Genomic DNA, 17,620 nt, shown 5'->3' on the forward strand with positions numbered 1-17,620 from the left:
GGGGGGGAGATAAATGTGGTTTTCATTTTTAATTAGAAACTTTTTTTTTTTTTTTTTTTAAAAAGCTGTTTTGTAAAAATACATTTTGAATCTTGATTTTTAAACTGGATCAACGCAAGGCAGATACAGCTGTGGCCAAAAGTTTTGCATCACCTAGAATTTTAAGATTGAGACATTAATTAAAAAATAATAAAACTATATGAACATAATTTAGATATTTTTATTTAACGTCGTGTGATCAAAGAAACTACGAAATGATATCGCAAAAAAAATATCGGAAGCCATAATAGCAGTACAGCAGTATTTCATGTTAGATTTTGAAATGTCATATTTTTTCAATCTGTTTTTCTTTAAGTATCTGGAAAACTATACAAAGCAGTTGTGTGCAATTCAATATGTTAACGTGACATTATTCAGCAGGTTTCACTCGACTGTATGAAGCAAAATTAATAAATTCTATAGGGGGGGAGGGGGGGATGCTAAACATTTGGCCACAGCTGTAGTCTTAAATATTTCATGTTAGATTTCACTGCTCGAATGTGACCCACCTTCTTTCTTTCTTTCTTTCTTTCTTTCTTTCTTTCTTTCTTTCTTTCTTTCTCCTTCTCTCGCCTGCAGCAAAAGTACTTTGACTCTGGAGATTACAACATGGCCAAAGCGAAAATGAAGAACAAGCAGCTCCCCGCTGCCGGCCCGGACAAGAATCTGGTGACGGGAGATCACATTCCCACTCCTCAAGACCTCCCTCAGAGGAAATCCTCGCTCGTAACCAGCAAGCTGGCGGGATAACAGCCTGCCAGACCCCTTCCCTTCCTCCCTCCCCACCTCCGTACCCCCTCCCACCCCCCACGGCCTCGCTCCACCAGGCTTAGCGCTAGAGACACCCAGAAATATCCACTCTGTGGGCGGGGCAAAGCAGTTGTAATGTGGTTTGCAGGGCTAGTGACTGACTCCAGTACTGGTTACTCTCTTTGGGGCCTGAACGCAGCAACCGAAGACACTGGGGAGGAGGGGAGGAGGGAGGGAGGAGGGAGGAGGGAGGGAGGGGAGGGGGGGATGTAAATTGACATCCAGATTTCCGTCTTAGAGCGAGAGAGAGAGAGAGAGAGAGAGAGATTTATTGTGCAGTGTCTGGCAATGGAAGAAAGAGGAGGGTCGGTCTGATCAGTGTGTACTCCGATGAGCCACGGCTTTATTTAGAGCATTTTGCAATGCTTTTAAAATGCGCTAGTGCAATTTTCAGGTTTGCAACACTGCGCCCTGGTGGTGACCGGTGGGAAGTGCATCAGGCTTGGGTTCACAGTTCATGGGACGCCAATCCTGAAGAGGTCAAATCCTGGTGTTCAACCACGACCCCCTTTTTTAAAATCAATTGTTGCCATGGCTGTAACTAGCTGGGGGACACGGAGGTTTTTTGAATCATCGATGCTGACGCTCATGTAAAATATTCTGGTAAAGTACAAAAGACTCCTTCGTTTTTCTCTGTTAGTTTGCCGCGTAACATAGATTTGGAGGTTTAACAGTAAATACCAAGCAGTCCTATAAATACTGCAGCCAGAGCTTGAAACCTCGCTTTGACCTGGGTAGAGAGTCCGCTCTGATTACAACGCTGCGTGTCGCCGCTGTTGTGAGAAGCTCCTTTTAACAACGCTGCTCATTGCAATTCTGATCAGCGCCGTGCTGGGATCGATTAAAAGGGAACAGGAATTGATTTTAAAAAGGAATTGGAAATGGAATTTGGGTGGGAGGGGACAGGAATTGACCCCAAACCTGACTGCTTGTAGTTTCGGCCAATCACAACAAGAGTAGTCCAGCAAACAGCCAATCCGCTGTGTGGGATTCACGAAAGGGGAGGGCAGGTTGGTTAACGCACATTTAACACAGGAGTTTGACTGAAGAGTTACGCCAGGTGGAGACTGGCTGACCCCCCCCTCCTCCTCCTCCCCCCCCCCCCCCCCCCCATTCAAGGCCGTACGCAAAACGCTAAGACAAGAAAACTTGCTGCATCACATGGCTGGGACAAACCGAACCCATTCTACTACTGCGGCTGATAACGCGTCCGTGACTTCTTTTGATCCTTGATTTTACTTGTTTTTAAAAAAAGGACACTTTTAGATTTAACTAATTCTAAAGAAATGCACGTGCCACACCCCCTGGGTCTGTATAATAATTATTTTATTTTTTATTTTTAATTTCACGTTTTGTATTATTTCTTACAGCTGCTTTAGGATGATAATGATGATGACTGTAAAAATGTAAAAAAAAAAAAAAAGGGCTGAGCTTTCTCCAAAACCATAAGAGTGGCTGCGACATTCCCAGTGCAATTTTAAGAGGGTCGGATTCCCCTTTTTTTTAATTTTAATATTTCCGTCCTTCGGATGAGACGTAAAAACTGAGCTCCTATTGGAAGTGACTCTGCAGCAGCAGCAGCAGCAGCAGTTGTTGATGATGCAGAGTTCACCCCCCCCCCTAGTCTCTGTAAGTCGCTTTGGATAAAAGCAATCTGCTGAATCACTAATTATTATTATTATTATTATTATTATTGTTAACTGCACAATAGCAAACTTTGACAAAACTATTGGCTAGCTCTTTGATCAAAACAGCTGTTTTGCGACTTCTTTAACCCAACGGCAGATCAAACAGCGACCCGTTCTGTGGCTGTGCAACTGATTTTAAACAAGCCTGCGTGAAAGAGGACGCACGTTAATTCTGATTTGATTTCTTTGTGTTTTTTTTTTTTGGCGGGAGGGTTAGTATTTGTAAAACAAATTTATAAAATACATGTTCAATTCTACAGTACATCATCCCAGCTTGGATATCTTGAATCTGAGCTTCTGTAAGATTTTAAAATAAACCTCAAACTACTGCCTCTAGCGAAGGCTGGCAAACTCCTAAAGCAAATCTCAGAAAAAAGTCCAGATTTTTGTTTCAACCAGACCCTTAATAATACTTGAAGACCCTCTCTGTCGATTTTTAGTTGGTCTTTATAATGGGTGTTAATTGATGTTTTAAAATACAGTAAAAATCTCCATCCTCTGCTTGCCGAGTTGAACCCGAAGCCTCTTTTTCAGGAGCTTGAAAGCTGGTTCCAGGAGACCCCCGGGAGACCTAGTTTGAGGTTTGCTGTATCAAACCCCCCCCAAGTCTCCCTGCCTGGTGTGCCGCACAGCGGCCTGAAACCTACAGTCTCCTGAAACCCGAAGCTCCAAGCCGCACAGATCCCTCGGCTTAATAATAAAGAAAAACACTGTCCCATAAAACAGCCCCAGTTTTCTTTTCTGAACGTCTGGACGTAGTTTTATTAAAACACAGCACAATGCTGTCCCAGTCACCTTTTGAAGGAGGACAAGAACTTCAGAGGTTTGGAAAAAGCCCTGAAACACGCTTTTATCTTTTCTTGGCTGCTGGAAAATAGGCTATAGAGAAATGTTTGAAAGAAACCGCTAAGCTGTGTGGGTGTTTAGGGTTGGTTTGTAAAGTGGAGTAAAATGGATTTGTGTGTTTTGTTGTTAAAGGGTTTAGGGTGGAGAGAACGAGTCTTTAAGCCTGTGTTTTTTTGTTGTTTTTTTTTTAAATTTTGTTGCACGTTGTATTATCTCCTGCTCCTGACATTGCTGAGAAATACAAAAATATTAAAAAAAAAAACACTGTCTGTAAATAAATACAGAGTTAAAAACAGATGTAGAGTTTACAGAGAAAGCCAAGCACGAAGGATTTCTTTAAAGGGTTCGGTGGTTTCATTCAATGAGAGTGACTCTTATATATATAGACCCTAAATGAGGGGTCACCACCCCTGGTCCGGGAGAGCCCCTATACCAGCAGGTTTTATAGCTGTCATTACATCATCAGTGGCTAAAGATCTGGAAGATCTGGACTAATTAAGCCAGTAATTGGTTCAATTAAGTAACAGAGATTGGTTGAAATGAAAACCAGCAGCCCCAGTTGGAGAGTCCTGCCCTGGATCCACTCCAGGAGGTTTAGCAGGTAAAACGAGATCATGAAGGACTTCAGGGTCCGGACTGAGGTTTATTGAATTGGTTTAGAACAGGGTTTGGAACAACAGGCCAGCCCTGCCTTCGGTAGCCCAATTTGAAGAAGCAGACCCCGCTCTGAAAAGGAATCCTTGCGCTGTGTAAATGTATTATTGCTTGTGAAATGAAAGTGGACGCTAGATAGGAAAGATTGCGTCACAGCCCGATTCTCAGACCCGCCCCCTGGCTGCATTACCTCATCGTTTAGAATGCGCGGAGGGACGTTGAGTTCCATGCGTTCTAAACGATGGGATAGTGCAGTCCCGCTTGTCAACACCAGGGGGCAATGAATGCTAGAGAATTGAAGGGACTGTCAGTTTAGCTCTTGAAATGATATGGGACGTTTTGTAAAGAGTGGAAATTGAATGTGTTTGTTTTCGGGGATGGTTTTTGTACAGTATCTTGAGATATTATTATGCTTCTGATCCCAGCCACGTTTGTAAATAGAAATATACTCTTTTGATTATATATTTTTTTTTGGTCTTTCATTTGTAATTATTCTTTCCCTAAGGAGAATGTATTCTGCTTGGTTCCTTTTGTTTACTTCCTCGGCTACCCTTCTTTGTTTTTCTGTACACTGACGCTCTCATTGCGCTTGCAATGCAGGTTGTAGGAGATTATTCATATGTGTCATTATTATAATTTTGGGGTCCTGTGGTTAAAGAAAGGGGCTCGATACCAGGAGGTTCAAATCCTGGCTCAGCCACTGACTCCCTGTGTGTGTGTGCGTGCGTGCGTGCGTGTGTGTGACCCTGAGCGAGTCACTGAACCTCCTCCTTTGAATAAAAAACATATAAAGGAATGTTATCATCTTTTAGAATTTGTATTTACAGCCAAGCATAACTCCAGATATCCATGCATTTTTTTTATTTGCAAATCAAACGGCAGAATAGCTGTGTAGCGTGTTGCAAAACACGTCTCTCCCTTTCAGCAGCAGCAAACGCATACAGCGGCCAGGAGAGTTTTTTGAAGGAACAGCAGCACCCGTACGTGTTATTAAATGAAATTCGGTCCATACTTTCTAATAGGTCTGCCTGTATACTTCTGCTCACTCAAGAAGAGCTACTTTTAAAAATCCTGCATCATAATATCAGGCTGGGAAAGTGAATTCCTGGTTTTCAATTACTACCCCATTTCCAATTCCCGATTAAAGCCATTTTAAAAAATTATTTCAGTGGATCGGATCCATGTCAGTAAGAAACCAGCGTTTTTATCATTAACTTGTCTACTTGCTGATTAGGCTGATTAAATTAGTAACCTAATCAAGATCAATTCTCCTGATCAAACGTCACCGATCAGCCAGTCTCACCCCGTCTGTGTTCCTTCAAACGTTCACAGAGCGTTCTCGCTCCTCATTATAACACACAGGGTTTTAGCATCGTACTGTGCACTGTGTGTCGCTATCAAAATCCCAAACGGGTTCAGATTATCCGACAATCCCATCACGCTGCAGAACGAAATCAGAAGACCTCACGATGTGGAGGAACAGGAGTTGTTATGTTAAGAGATCGCGACTGTTCGGATGCTTCCAATCGAAGCCAGTTTAATTCTAGACTCGCAAACAGCGGCTTCGATTGAAGTCACGCTCAGAATGAGAAGCTCATTCTAACAGAACGCGGCTCCACTGCAATTCTGATCAGCGATGACGTGTCGGAATTGATTAAAAAGGGATACGGGAATAGGGAATTGATTTCAAACTGGAAAACAGAAGCTGGAATTTTCCAACCCTGAATAAGACAAATATCAAACCCCGTCTCTAGATCCAGGAGGGTTAATAAGAGGATAACAGAGGCAACGTCATACTGCACACACATCTGTTTCAATAGCGTCACTGGGAGAACCAATTTCATTATTATTATTAAAAAATAAATACAATAGAAATGTGTATCAACTGACTTCAAAAGTCTGGAGAGCAGTTTTGAGGGGAATTATTTATTATTATTATTATTATTATTATGATTATTATTATGATTATGGTCAGTATTTGAAATAAAATTTTGCATTAATTCGAGCTCTGTGTGTGTGTGTTTTTGTCTCTTGGAATTATGAAATCTGCTAAAATCTTTAAGGGTGTAATTGCGAGTCTTTCCCACCAGGGGGAAGCAGAACACAGCTGATTGACAACAGAATGACTAACCTCTGTCTCCCTGCCCTTTCTTGCCCGTTCAAGAATGGGACTAATATGAACCTTCACTCTTATCTCTAAGTAACTACTGAATTAATTAAACCAATTAAATATTTTGTGTCTTGCACAAAGAACAAAATGGACATAATAGTTTATTTTATTAGTTTGCAGTGTGGAGAGTGGAGTTCTCTTTCCTATACTGCTAGAGCGCTCTGCAGTGTTGAGAGGGGAGTTCTCTTTCCTATACTGCTAGAGTGCTCTGCAGTGTTGAGAGTGGAGCTCTCTTTCCTATACTGCTAGAGCGCTCTGCAGTGTTGAGAGTGGAGTTCTCTTTCCTATACTGCTAGAGCGCTCTGCAGTGTCGAGAGGGGAGTTCTCTTTCCTATACTGCTAGAGCGCTCTGCAGTGTTGAGAGGGGAGTTCTCTTTCCTATACTGCTAGAGCGCTCTGCAGTGTGGAGAGTGGAGTTCTCTTTCCTATACTACTAGAGCGCTCTGCAGTGTTGAGAGGGGAGTTCTCTTTCCTATACTGCTAGAGCGCTCCGCAGTGTTGAGAGTGGAGTTCTCTTTCCTATACAGCTAGAGCGCTCTGCAGTGTTGAGAGTGGAGTTCTCTTTCCTATACTGCTAGAGCGCTCTGCAGTGTTGAGAGTGGAGTTCTCTTTCCTATACCTGGAACCAGTTTTCCTGAAAAAGAGGCTTTGTGTTCACCTCCGCTTGAGGTGAAGGGGCAGACTGTACTGTACCAGCATTTGTTGATTCACAGCTTAGTCATCATGTTTAATATTGCAATATGCAAGCATCTTCTGTGTGAGTCACGGGCAGGTTTGCAAATCATACATCACACCCTGTCAGCCTTATCTCTGGTAAAACAGACATCAGGGACATCGGACAGAAAAAAGATTGAAAAAAAAAGGTCAAAGGGGCTTGAATTCAGAACTCTTGGGAAAAGGCTTTTGAGGGGCAGGTTTCCTGAGCAACCTTCATTCAGATTCAATTGGTGAGCTAGAAAGTACAGGTGGATGTGCAGATATTCTGGGCAGTTAGAAAAGCATTGTAAAGCACAGAGAGGTCTGGTAAAGCATAGGGAAGCATTGTAAAGCACAGAGAGGTCTGGTAAAGCATAGGGAAGCATTGTAAAGCACAGAGAGGTCTGGTAAAGCATAGGGAAGCATTGTAAAGCACAGAGAGGTGTGGTAAAGCATAGGGAAGCATTGTAAAACACAGAGAGGTCTGGTAAAGCATAGGGAAGCATTGTAAAACACAGAGAGGTCTGGTAAAGCACAGGGAAGCATTGTAAAGCACAGAGAGGTCTGGTAAAGAGAAGCATTGTAAAGCACAGAGAGGTCTGGTAAAGCATAGGGAAGCATTGTAAAGCACAGAGAGGTCTGGTAAAGCATAGGGAAGCATTGTAAAACACAGAGAGGTCTGGTAAAGCATAGGGAAGCATTGTAAAGCACAGAGAGGTCTGGTAAAGCATAGGGAAACATTGTAAAGCACAGAGAGGTGTGGTAAAGCATAGGGAAGCATTGTAAAGCACAGAGAGGTGTGGTAAAGCATAGGGAAGCATTGTAAAGCACAGAGAGGTCTGGTAAAGCATAGGGAAGCATTGTAAAGCACAGAGAGGTCTGGTAAAGCATAGGGAAGCATTGTAAAGCACAGAGAGGTCTGGTAAAGCATATTAATCAACACGGCAAACCAGGGTAAATGCAGAGTATAACCATGGGAGAAATCTGGTTAAACTGCAATTCATACTGTGGTAGACTCGGCCCAGTTTATTTCATGGTCCAGAACATGACATCATGGGCTTCCTGAGGAACATTCCAGACAGTGAGTCAAACCAGCACAGCATGGCAAAGGTCATCAAGGCTCAGAATGTCCTGTTCCTGTGGAGAATGACATCATCAGTGTCACTAAAGTGTACAGCTTTGGACAAACGTTTAGCATCACCCTATAGAATTATTATTATTATTATTATTTATTTCTTAGCAGACGCCCTTATCCAGGGCGACTTACAATTGTTACAAGATATCACATTATTTTTACATACAATTCCCCATTTATACAGTTGGGTTTTTACTGGAGCAATCTAGGTAAAGTACCTTGCTCAAGGGTACAGCAGCAGTGTCCTCCCACCTGGGATTGAACCCACGACCCTCCGGTCAAGAGTCCAGAGCCCCTAACCACTACTCCACACTGCTGCCCTAATGCCCTAGGTTAGCTAGCGTGTTAGTTTGGGGATGACATGTTTTTGTAGCCACGCCTTAATTTATATTTCGTATTTACACAGACTATTCTATAATGACTCTCACAGCAGCTGTACCTGAAAATGCAGTCACACCCAGTCAAGGTAACTTAACAACATCAAAACAGACATGATTAAGGTATCCGTGAGCACATTAGTTGCACCTCACATAGCAGAGATTCCTGAAGCTGTCCCCCGTTACAGTGGTTTTTTGTTTGTTGTTCTGTTTGTTTTTGAATTGCTTTATCATGCCCCTCCGGGCTGTAGAATAATTAGTCTTTGGCATAACTTGAATGTTCTCGATCGTTCTCACACGATGTAGTTTGATAGTAACTTAAGACGCCAGAGAGAGAGGACCGTGTGGAAAATTAAAAGGGTCGCATTAACCCCTACGAACCAAAACTGTGATTGTTATGTTATAATTCAGAAATAAATACGTGTCCCCCTTTTAAATTGTTTTTTATTATTATTATTATTATTTAATGCGACTTACAATTTATTTTTTACATACAATTACCCATTTATACAGTTGGGTTTTTACTGGAGCAATCTAGGTAAAGTACCTTGCTCAAGGGTACAGCAGCAGTGTCCCCTACCAGGGATTGAACCCATGACCCACCGGTCAAGAGTCCAGAGCCCTAACCACTACTCCACACTGCTGTATATACATACACTTGTATTATTATTATTATTATTATTATTATTATTATTATTATTATTATTATTATTATTATTATTATTATTATTATTATTATTATTATTATTATAAAGAAAGAAAACGTGTTAACATTTCAGTATTTCAGTCACATTTCATAGATTTATTATGTTCGTGATATCCTAACAGGATAATAAATCTCAAAATAATTAATTCGTGTACTGCGTGTGTGTATATTGACGTGTTATTTAGAGTAAGGGGAATGACAAGCACACATTTTTAAAAAATCCCGATAAATGCATATATCTATATCCAATATAGGTGACAGAGGAAAGCGCAACTTTTGCTAAAATTTCCTTATGCAGAATACGGAAAGTGCCCAAAAAAGCCCACAGTTCCGTTTTAACGAGACGTAGCGCACGTAAATCTGACGCCTTCGCGTTCCATTGTGATGTCACGATAGGGGGCGGGGACTCAGACGAGTATATAAAGGAGCGTACGGGCGGAGGAACTTCCGCTGCAGTCAGACTGGAAGATATTAACTCGAATAGACTCAGTCGCGTAGAAACGGTTTGTTTTTTTGGTTAAATTTTTTTTTTTAACCTTTAAAAAAAAAAGTTTAACAGGTTTCTTCGCTTTCTGTAACTTAATTAAGCCAGTAAAATAAATAAATAAACCAAACAGCCAACCGAAAATGAGTCTGACGCTCCTGGGTTTGAAACGCGCCACGTCCAACACGGTCGTTCAGCTGAATTTGTGCTGCGAAGCGGCCGCCCGCACGGAAATCGAGCATCGGGGCTTCGGAGGCCAAACGAACCCGAGAGCGGAAAAAGTCGAAGAAGGGGAGCTGGACGGCTGCGGCGCGGATGAAGTGGATTTTTGCCCCGGTTCTTCCAAGCCCGTCAGAAACGGCTTCAAAGTCAAAGTGCTGTCGCCCTTCCCGGTGAGCACCAACGAAGACGGGTCCCTGCCGTCCTCCCCGGACTCGCCGTCGAGCCCGGTCTGCGGGGCGGTGCCCGGCTTCGAGGAGCCGCACCCGGACGGGCGGTTCGAGCAGGAAACCAGGGCGCTCGTCGAGGATTACTTGCGGACGTACGCGGGCCTGCGGGCCTCTCGGATAAGCCGAAAGCAAAACAAACCGCTGGAGACCCTCCGACGAGTCTCCGACGGCGTGATCGAGAAACATCGCTACGCCTTCAACGGTAAGTGCAGCAAAATCTAGATTGCCCTGGTTTTTTAATTTTATAATGTTAGGTCTGTACTCTCCACAGTGTTTTTGTTTCTCGGCTTTACCGGCCAGCTTCAGTCGCGCTGTGTGTTTTTTTTTTTGCATTCAAATCCACGCAAAACCAGTTCAATTTAATTCTTTAATTGTGGCGGGTTTAATGTTTGTTATTTATTTCTTAGCAGACGCTCTTATCCAGGGCGATAGTCATAAACACAAATACATTTCAAGAATACAATTAGGAGCAAGATAAATACAATTACTTTGATTACTATGGGAAAACCCGTACCGATTTTGAAGCTAGGTAGGGAACCTGATTTTAATTTCAGACGTGTTTTTGTATTTTTTGGAGGGGGGTGGGATCCCATGTCGAATACACTTGTCCTAAAATCTGGTTGTCCTAGTTGATTCCCGAAGCAAATGTAACTAGGAGAGGGGTTGAGTTGAATCTATAAACACAGCAAGCAACACACACGGGGGATGGGTTTGTGGATCTATTTTCATACACCATTAATTGTACTGTAAGGACACACCCCCCCCACCAAAAAAACAGAAACCTCACCTGCCGATCCGCCTCCAGGACAAGGCAAGGGCAGATCCGCTAGAGTGGACCGGGTCCCTGATTGGGAAATTCAAACGAGCGGGTGTTCGGTGGGGGATCCGGTTCGGATCGGGTTTAGATTCCAGTAGGATTACAATTCGATTCAACGAGCTCTCCAGAACTCCGCCTGCAGCTCCTCGTTTTTGTAGCAATGCAAAAATAAACACTGCGTTCATTTTGTTATAGGGGGGAAAAACTGAAAAAGAGAGTTGGCTTTTTAAAAAAAGATATAGATGTTTATGCATTTGAGTGTTTGGAAGTGCATGCATGGTTTAAATCTGTGTACATTATTTATAATGCATGCATAACATCCACAATGCATACGCTGCCCGAGCCTCATTTTCTAAAACGTTAACGAGGATATTTTGGTTTTCTCCAGACTTGAGCACCCGCGTTATAATTGTGTAATGGTATTTACAACCGCAGTTCCTCAAATTCATAATAGGTGTTGAAATTAGGGCTGCGGATTTCGTTATTGTGTGATTACTGTGCGTCTTGCAAAAACACGGGGGTCACCGCACAAGGGAAGTGCGCCATTTCCGGGTTTATCTGGGGGGCGGGGCTACGTGGTTATGACGAAGATTGATTGATTGATGCATATCGAGTTTGTTTTGCAAAACCTGTTTTAAATACTTCATAGCTTCTAAAACCGAGCATCGCATCGATTTATCTCGATTATTAAATGCTCCAATGCACAGCCTGAATTTTAAAATACGGAAAGTCATTTTTCAAAGAGAACCGAACTGGTGTTTTCTCTAAATCTATACCTCCCCGTTTTATAGTGGTCTTGGGTTTTAAAAAATAAATTAAGAGCCTGTTTTTATGTTCAGAAACGCGGGACATTCCAAAACGTATTTACAGGAAAAAAGAAACTGTCTTGTTTCTAAATTACGCAACACCTTACATTGTGGGTGGGGGGGGGGGGACTTGACAACAATTTTGGGAGCGCCCCTTTTTGAGTATTTACACCTACAAAGTCTAGCTTGGCTTTTAGAAAGCGTAAAATATATAAATGCAACTCGAGAGTCTCTTTTTTTCCTTTTGCAGAAACTCATTGACACGCCCCTCAATTCAGAATCCTTAGGGAGCTGTTTTTAAAATGGCTTAATTACCCCCACAGGTGGATGTGTGTGTTTTTTCCATAGGTAGTCCTTTTAGAGAGACTGGGCGGGTTGACTTGTTTTGTACTGCTTTCCCAGGGGTGGGGGAAAATATTCTCTGCAGAGTTATTTTCACTTTCTCAGTGCTGAGCAACAAAACCCAATAAATGAAACCTATTTAAACTGGAGTCTTGCCACCCAGCGAGGCAAACAGGAAGGAGTAATTAACCCAGCGAGATAAGTGCGGTTTATACTCGGTTGTTGACAGATAACAAGTCACCCCCTCCCTTAAGAATAATGGGGAGGGAAGGTGAACAATTCATAGCGTCTAAATTTATCGCTGGAGGAATTTGAGCAATGCTGAAGGGTTTGTCTCTCAAAGCCTAACCGCAGAAGCCGTGCCTGCTGATTTTGAGAGAGCGGATGTTTATCATGGAGCGCTGTGAGGGGATTGGTTACCATGGCACTGACATGGCAGATCCAGTCCCGCGCCTCTCTTTCCACTGCACTGGGATCTGCTGCAGGATTTGGTTTTGAAATCTTGGTAGTCGGTTGGTTTTGAATATTTAGGAGTTTCGTTTGTCTCCCTCCTGCTGTTTTTTAGTGGTTTGCACACCTGTGCAAGATGGATGTAGAGCTCTGGGCAAAATATTTGCATCACCTAGAATTTTAGGACTGTCTTAATTTAAAAACTCTATTAGATATCTTTCTTGGGTCTTTTTTTTATTTAACATTGTGTAATCAAAGAAACTACAAACTGATAATCGCAAAAAGTCTACCGGAAGGAAGCCATAATAGTAGTCCAGTGGTGTTTCATGTTGAATTTCTGAAATGCCCCTTTCGTAACCCTGTAGAACTACAAAGCGACGTGCAATTCACTATGTTGGAGTGACATTATATTCAGCAGGTTTTGTTCCACTTTGAAGATGAGTGAGTTTTTGTTCTGTAGGGGGATGCTAATCTTTTGCCCGTGGCTGTATGTCTAGCGGGTTCCACAGCGAGTGGGTTTGTCGATGCGTTGGAAGACGCTGGCCAGTGTTTCCACACACGCACAGAGTCCGCGTGGCTGCGGTTTTTAACCTTTCCATCTTCGTGTGGTCATGGTGACGGCAGGCTGTCTTCGGGGGGGGGGGTAGGGGTAGGGTGCGTTGAGTTTCGGGTGTGGAGGAGGTGATTCTGAGAGATTAGTCAGCCTGACTCAACCCTACACCAGCTGTACAAGGTTATGCAAATTAAAGAAATGAGTTCATGAAATGGGGAAGCAGTGAGCAGGATCAGTCACTGTAATCTGGCTTTTGAGAAACAATTGAAACTCCCATTGCATAGCAGTGTGATCCGTTCCTGGTTTCACTCTGAGTAATAAGACACCCCTGAGCGTGTTGCCTAGACACACTGAAACTAATCCAGCTGGTTTACCAACCTGAATGGGTGAAGCTATTCTGTAATCCTGAGTTATTTCTGATATAGGGCAGCAGTGTGGAGTAGTGGTTAGGGCTCTGGACTCTTGACCGGAGGGTCGTGGGTTCAATCCCAGGTGGAGGACACTGCTGCTGTACCCTTGAGCAAGGTACTTTACCTAGATTGCTCCAGTAAAAACCCAACTGTATAAATGGGTAAAAATAATGTGATATCTTGTAACAATTGTAAGTCACCCTGGATAAGGGCTTCTGCCAAGAAATTAATAAATAATATTTTGACATATAAATTATAAATTTGCTTTGGATATTTGATAATTTTATTTATTTTTTCCCCCCAGGAATCATCAACAGGCTCCACGTGGATCAGGATATGGAGGTGGGTTTCGTGACGAACGTGGCTGAGAGCCTGTTCAGCGACGGGACCACGAACTGGGGCCGCGTGGTCAGCTTGGTGGCGTTCGGGGCCGTGGTGGCCAGGCACCTGAAACAGAGCGGTCTGGAGCACAGCATCGAGCCGCTGGGGGAACGAATCAGCAGCTTCCTCCTCCGGGACAAGAGAGCCTGGATGATCGAGAACGGAGCGTGGGTGAGTGAGCGCCGCGCTGTCTTCACACACCAGGAGGGGGCGCCATGCCGGGCTTGAGGGAGGGGGGAGGGGGGGAGAATGGATTAGATTTGATAGTAGATGTTGGACCAGTTTTTGATGCAGAGTTCAATCCTGACCCCGCCAAATTAAAATGACTCCCTGGACTACATCTAAATTCTCATGGTGGCAGTTTCTGATCCTTTTCAGTTTCCCCCAAAATTGACGACTTTCGCATGCATTTTGTTTAACTTGGTGACAGACTATTTAAATTTTTCGTTCGACTTTTTTAAAATGTGCGAGGCAAAGTGAGCTAGCTATTGGACCGTTTACACGCAGGTGAAGTTTAGACTGGGTTGCGCTCCTAATGAGAGAATGGAAGGCGATGATGATAACCTGCCCGCCCCACCCCCACCCCACACACACGGTTCGATTCACAAGTTTCTAAAGCAGCTGTCCTTTGCAATGTTGAATTATTCAGTAGCTGTCTCGTGAATCCGGTCCTCCAGTTTGCAACGTCAACCCGCAACAGAACCGCCTGTTTCCTGTCTTAATTGCTGCTGATCAGCCTCCATTCAGTTGTGTGTATTGGGTTCGCGGGGGGGTGGGTGGGGGGGGGTGTGACACAGTCATCAGCATTGCCCTCCTTCTCCCAGTCCCAGAGCAGTTGAAACCTGAGAGCTTTGCTTATATCACCTCCTGAAGGTGCACAAGGAAACAAGGGCTGCTTGTTCATTCGCTTTGTTCTTGAAACACATTTTGAGCGACTCGTGTATCGCGAGGAGGAAACTGTTTTTGGACAGCCAGTTCCAACCCGTCCAGTCAAATTTTTATAGACCCTGTTTCGTGCGCCTCGCTGCAGAAATGAGTTTCTGTTTTAGTGGCACGCTTGCGTCCTTTGTACCATAAAGGGTTAAAGATATTTGGGGATCAATTGGTAGAGAAATGATGAAACTGGGGCACAGCGAAGTCTTTAGAACAAGAGAGTGAAATTAATTTTTTATAAAACTGCTTCCTTTTAGTGATCAACTTGGCCAAACTTCCGAAGTCTTTGACCAGTTGTTGCGAAACATTCTGATATTTATTTTTGTGTTCTGCAGGAAGGCTTCGTGGATTTCTTCCACACGGAGGACCCCGAGTCCAGCGTGAGGAGCGCTTTGATGACCTTCGCTGGCCTTGCAGGTATCGGCGCTGGCATCGCGCTGCTCATGAGATGAGGGGAGGGGGACTCCCTAAAGATACTGGACTATCGCTACCTGAATGTCTGTCCATTCAAAAAGACTTGGCTTCCAAGCCCCCTGTCAAAGTTAAACATGGCTGACGGGGGTGCGGTTTTGAAGAACGCAGGCTCTGCCCCGGTGAAAGGGAGGAGGAGGGGGGGCACAGACCAGGGGGTCCAGAGGGGTTCTCCAGGCACACCATTTTTAAAACTCACTACAGTTTGGAGATCGCAGGAAGGAGTGCATTCCCAGATGCGTGTTTGTTTTTGTTTGTAATTTGGTGCTTTTTGAAATGTTGCAGCTGAATTTGAGAGAATGTAACACCAGATTTAAAAGTATTTCTGTAGCTGCACAGTGACATCACTGGTTTCCCTGGTTTAAGGGGAGTGTTTTGGTTGGGGTGTCCTGTTTTTTTTTTGGGGGGGGGGGGGCGGGGGTGAGGGAGATCACACCTGTTTTCTTCACCTGGGGGGGGGTGAAACACATTTTATTTTTGTAATAAATTTGAGAGATGTCATGTGGTTTGTGTGTTTTTTTTTTTTGTAAATGTTACAAATACTTTTTGGGCCCCCCCCCCCCCCCCCCCTCCCCAATCAGTCTGATTACAAAATGATTACTGCAATTGAAAATTCATTTTATTGCAGTCGTTGGTAAATCTTACTTCGCAGTTAGCCGTAACTGAAGCGTTTAAAAATCTCAAGCATTTTGGAAGTGGGTGTTTTTTGGTTTGTTCTACCGTTCCTGTTCTCTTAAATTTAAAAATAGGGTATTGAATATCTAGCCACGTCTTAATTTAACACCCAGGATCATGAATGCTAGGGTTTTTATTTTTTTATATAAATCAGTCGCCGCAGTGTCAATTTTTGGCAAACCTCCTTAATTTTGTTTTTTCAAATCAGTTTCTTCAGTATTTTGGTTGATAGCAAGTTAACTCCAATTTATATATGGAGGGGTGCAGATTTAGTTTCTCTTTCTTTGTCCAGCTGAAGAGTATATATTTTTTGTATTGTACACAGATATATATATATGCTACAGAAACTGCCAGCTCTTGATATGATCCTGTAATTTAGAGATTAGAAACTTGTGTTTCCTTCATAGCCCGACTATTAAACATTTGTACCTGCGTAGCTCTCTGTGTATGCAAGAACAGACACTTAAATATTACTCAGACTGCAGAATTTCTAATCTCTGAATTGATGTTGTGAATTTTATAGATTATATATTAAAAAAAATCTAAATTTTTTAAAACGCCTTGTGTGTGTTTTTTGTTGCTTTGGGAACGGGTCTGAAATCTTTGGCATGTTTTTAAAGGGATGATCGATTGGGGGACCCCCAATATATTAAGGGGTCTCGGTGAGGAAGCCAGGGCAACACCATCCCCAGCGCTAGTCTTGTTGCAAATCCAGTGTTTCTTAACTGTGTGTGAATTCTGTGCATTGCTTTTAATAACGGTAAAGGAATTCTGATCTATACTACAGCGATCCTTTCTGAACAGCCTTGCAGCATCCTCCACCCCCCTTCCTCATGAAATCTACATTTATTTTAAATTAACAGTCCGTGTGAACTCTAGAGTTCAGGAAACTGCCCCGTCATGACTCGTTTGTTTATTTTCTTGGAGGGGCGGGGGTATTCTGCATTCTAAAAGCTGCATACCGCCCAACAGGTTTTTGCATCGGCCTGTAGAATGAACTCGTTTTGCTTCAGGAAGTCGAATGAAACCAGCGGAATAATGTTATGTTAACATTGAATTGCACGCTGCTTTGTAGTTTCCACAAAAAAAAAAAAAAATGCCAACAAATGCTTTTTAATTATGCGCCCCCCCCCCCCCCCCCCCCCCAAAAAAAATATATATTTAGGTTTGCTTTGATTACATTGATAAAATAAAAATATCTGCATTATATTTTTTATATATAAATGGTCTGAATTGAAAAATTGTGGAGGATGCAAAACTTTTGACCATAGCTGTAAATGGACAATGTGATGCAGTCGTGCACACAGTGACTGAAGTAGATTCGAGAAATTTAATTGATCTGTATATAGTTGCAAGCAGCTGCAGTGTGAATCTAACGCAGTGAGCAAACTCTCCCTTAATCGAGCCCAGGACCGGCCCGTGAGGTTCTGAGATCCGGGGATCCCGGGTGTGTTTTGTACCTGCCCCAGCTTCACACGGTCGGCTCGCCTTCGTTTGCATTTGACCTGCTCATGAGAGCATGCAAACCCACCATTTAAATTCCAGTTTTGCATCCCCTAAACTTTTTAGAATTGAGGTTAAAGCGCTTTATTTATTTAGGTAGCATGGATGGCTTGTAGAATTACATCGTTAACGCCTGCATACCAGCCTTTTTTTTTATAATCTCTAAACAAGGAGGCTGTGTGGTCCAGTGGTTAAAGAAAAGGGTTTGTAACCAGGAGGTCTCCG

At 43.1% G+C, this 17,620-nt stretch overlaps 2 protein-coding genes and 1 long non-coding RNA gene across 4 annotated transcripts in view; all 3 read left to right on the forward strand.

Annotated features, from left to right (window-relative positions):
- Nucleotides 1–4,499, forward strand: part of LOC131705298 (uncharacterized) — a 141,010-nt gene extending 136,511 nt beyond the window's left edge. Inside the window, exon 2 of the long non-coding RNA XR_009310289.1 lies at nt 2,398–4,499. This is a non-coding gene — a long non-coding RNA (uncharacterized LOC131705298). The remainder of the gene's footprint in view (nt 1–2,397) is intronic.
- LOC117395594 (alpha-endosulfine) overlaps nt 1–4,499 on the forward strand; it is a 7,715-nt gene extending 3,216 nt beyond the window's left edge. For both annotated transcript variants that reach the window (XM_033994579.3, XM_059007710.1), the window contains one exon: nt 619–4,499. In XM_033994579.3, the coding sequence (XP_033850470.2) occupies nt 619–789 (171 nt within the window). In that variant the 3' untranslated portion in view covers nt 790–4,499. The remainder of the gene's footprint in view (nt 1–618) is intronic.
- A 5,059-nt stretch (nt 4,500–9,558) lies between these two features.
- LOC117395593 (induced myeloid leukemia cell differentiation protein Mcl-1 homolog) lies at nt 9,559–16,449 on the forward strand. The gene is made up of 3 exons (XM_059007704.1): nt 9,559–10,256; nt 13,737–13,984; nt 15,082–16,449. Exons 1-3 carry the CDS (start codon nt 9,749–9,751, stop codon nt 15,196–15,198), a joined length of 873 nt encoding a protein of 290 aa, XP_058863687.1. The 5' UTR covers nt 9,559–9,748; the 3' UTR covers nt 15,199–16,449.
- Nucleotides 16,450–17,620: the final 1,171 nt, after the last annotated feature.

Source organism: Acipenser ruthenus, chromosome 35, assembly GCF_902713425.1.
Source record: "Acipenser ruthenus chromosome 35, fAciRut3.2 maternal haplotype, whole genome shotgun sequence".
NCBI classification, from domain to species: Eukaryota; Metazoa; Chordata; class Actinopteri; order Acipenseriformes; family Acipenseridae; genus Acipenser; species Acipenser ruthenus.

Coding starts and splice junctions, on each gene's coding strand:
- LOC117395593 (XM_059007704.1), top strand. CDS start 9,749: ATGAGTCTGACGCTCCTGGGTTTGAAACGCGCCACGTCCAACACGGTC. Junction 10,257..13,736: donor ACATCGCTACGCCTTCAACG/GTAAGTGCAGCA, acceptor TTTTCCCCCCAG/GAATCATCAACAGGCTCCAC. Junction 13,985..15,081: donor TGATCGAGAACGGAGCGTGG/GTGAGTGAGCGC, acceptor TGTGTTCTGCAG/GAAGGCTTCGTGGATTTCTT.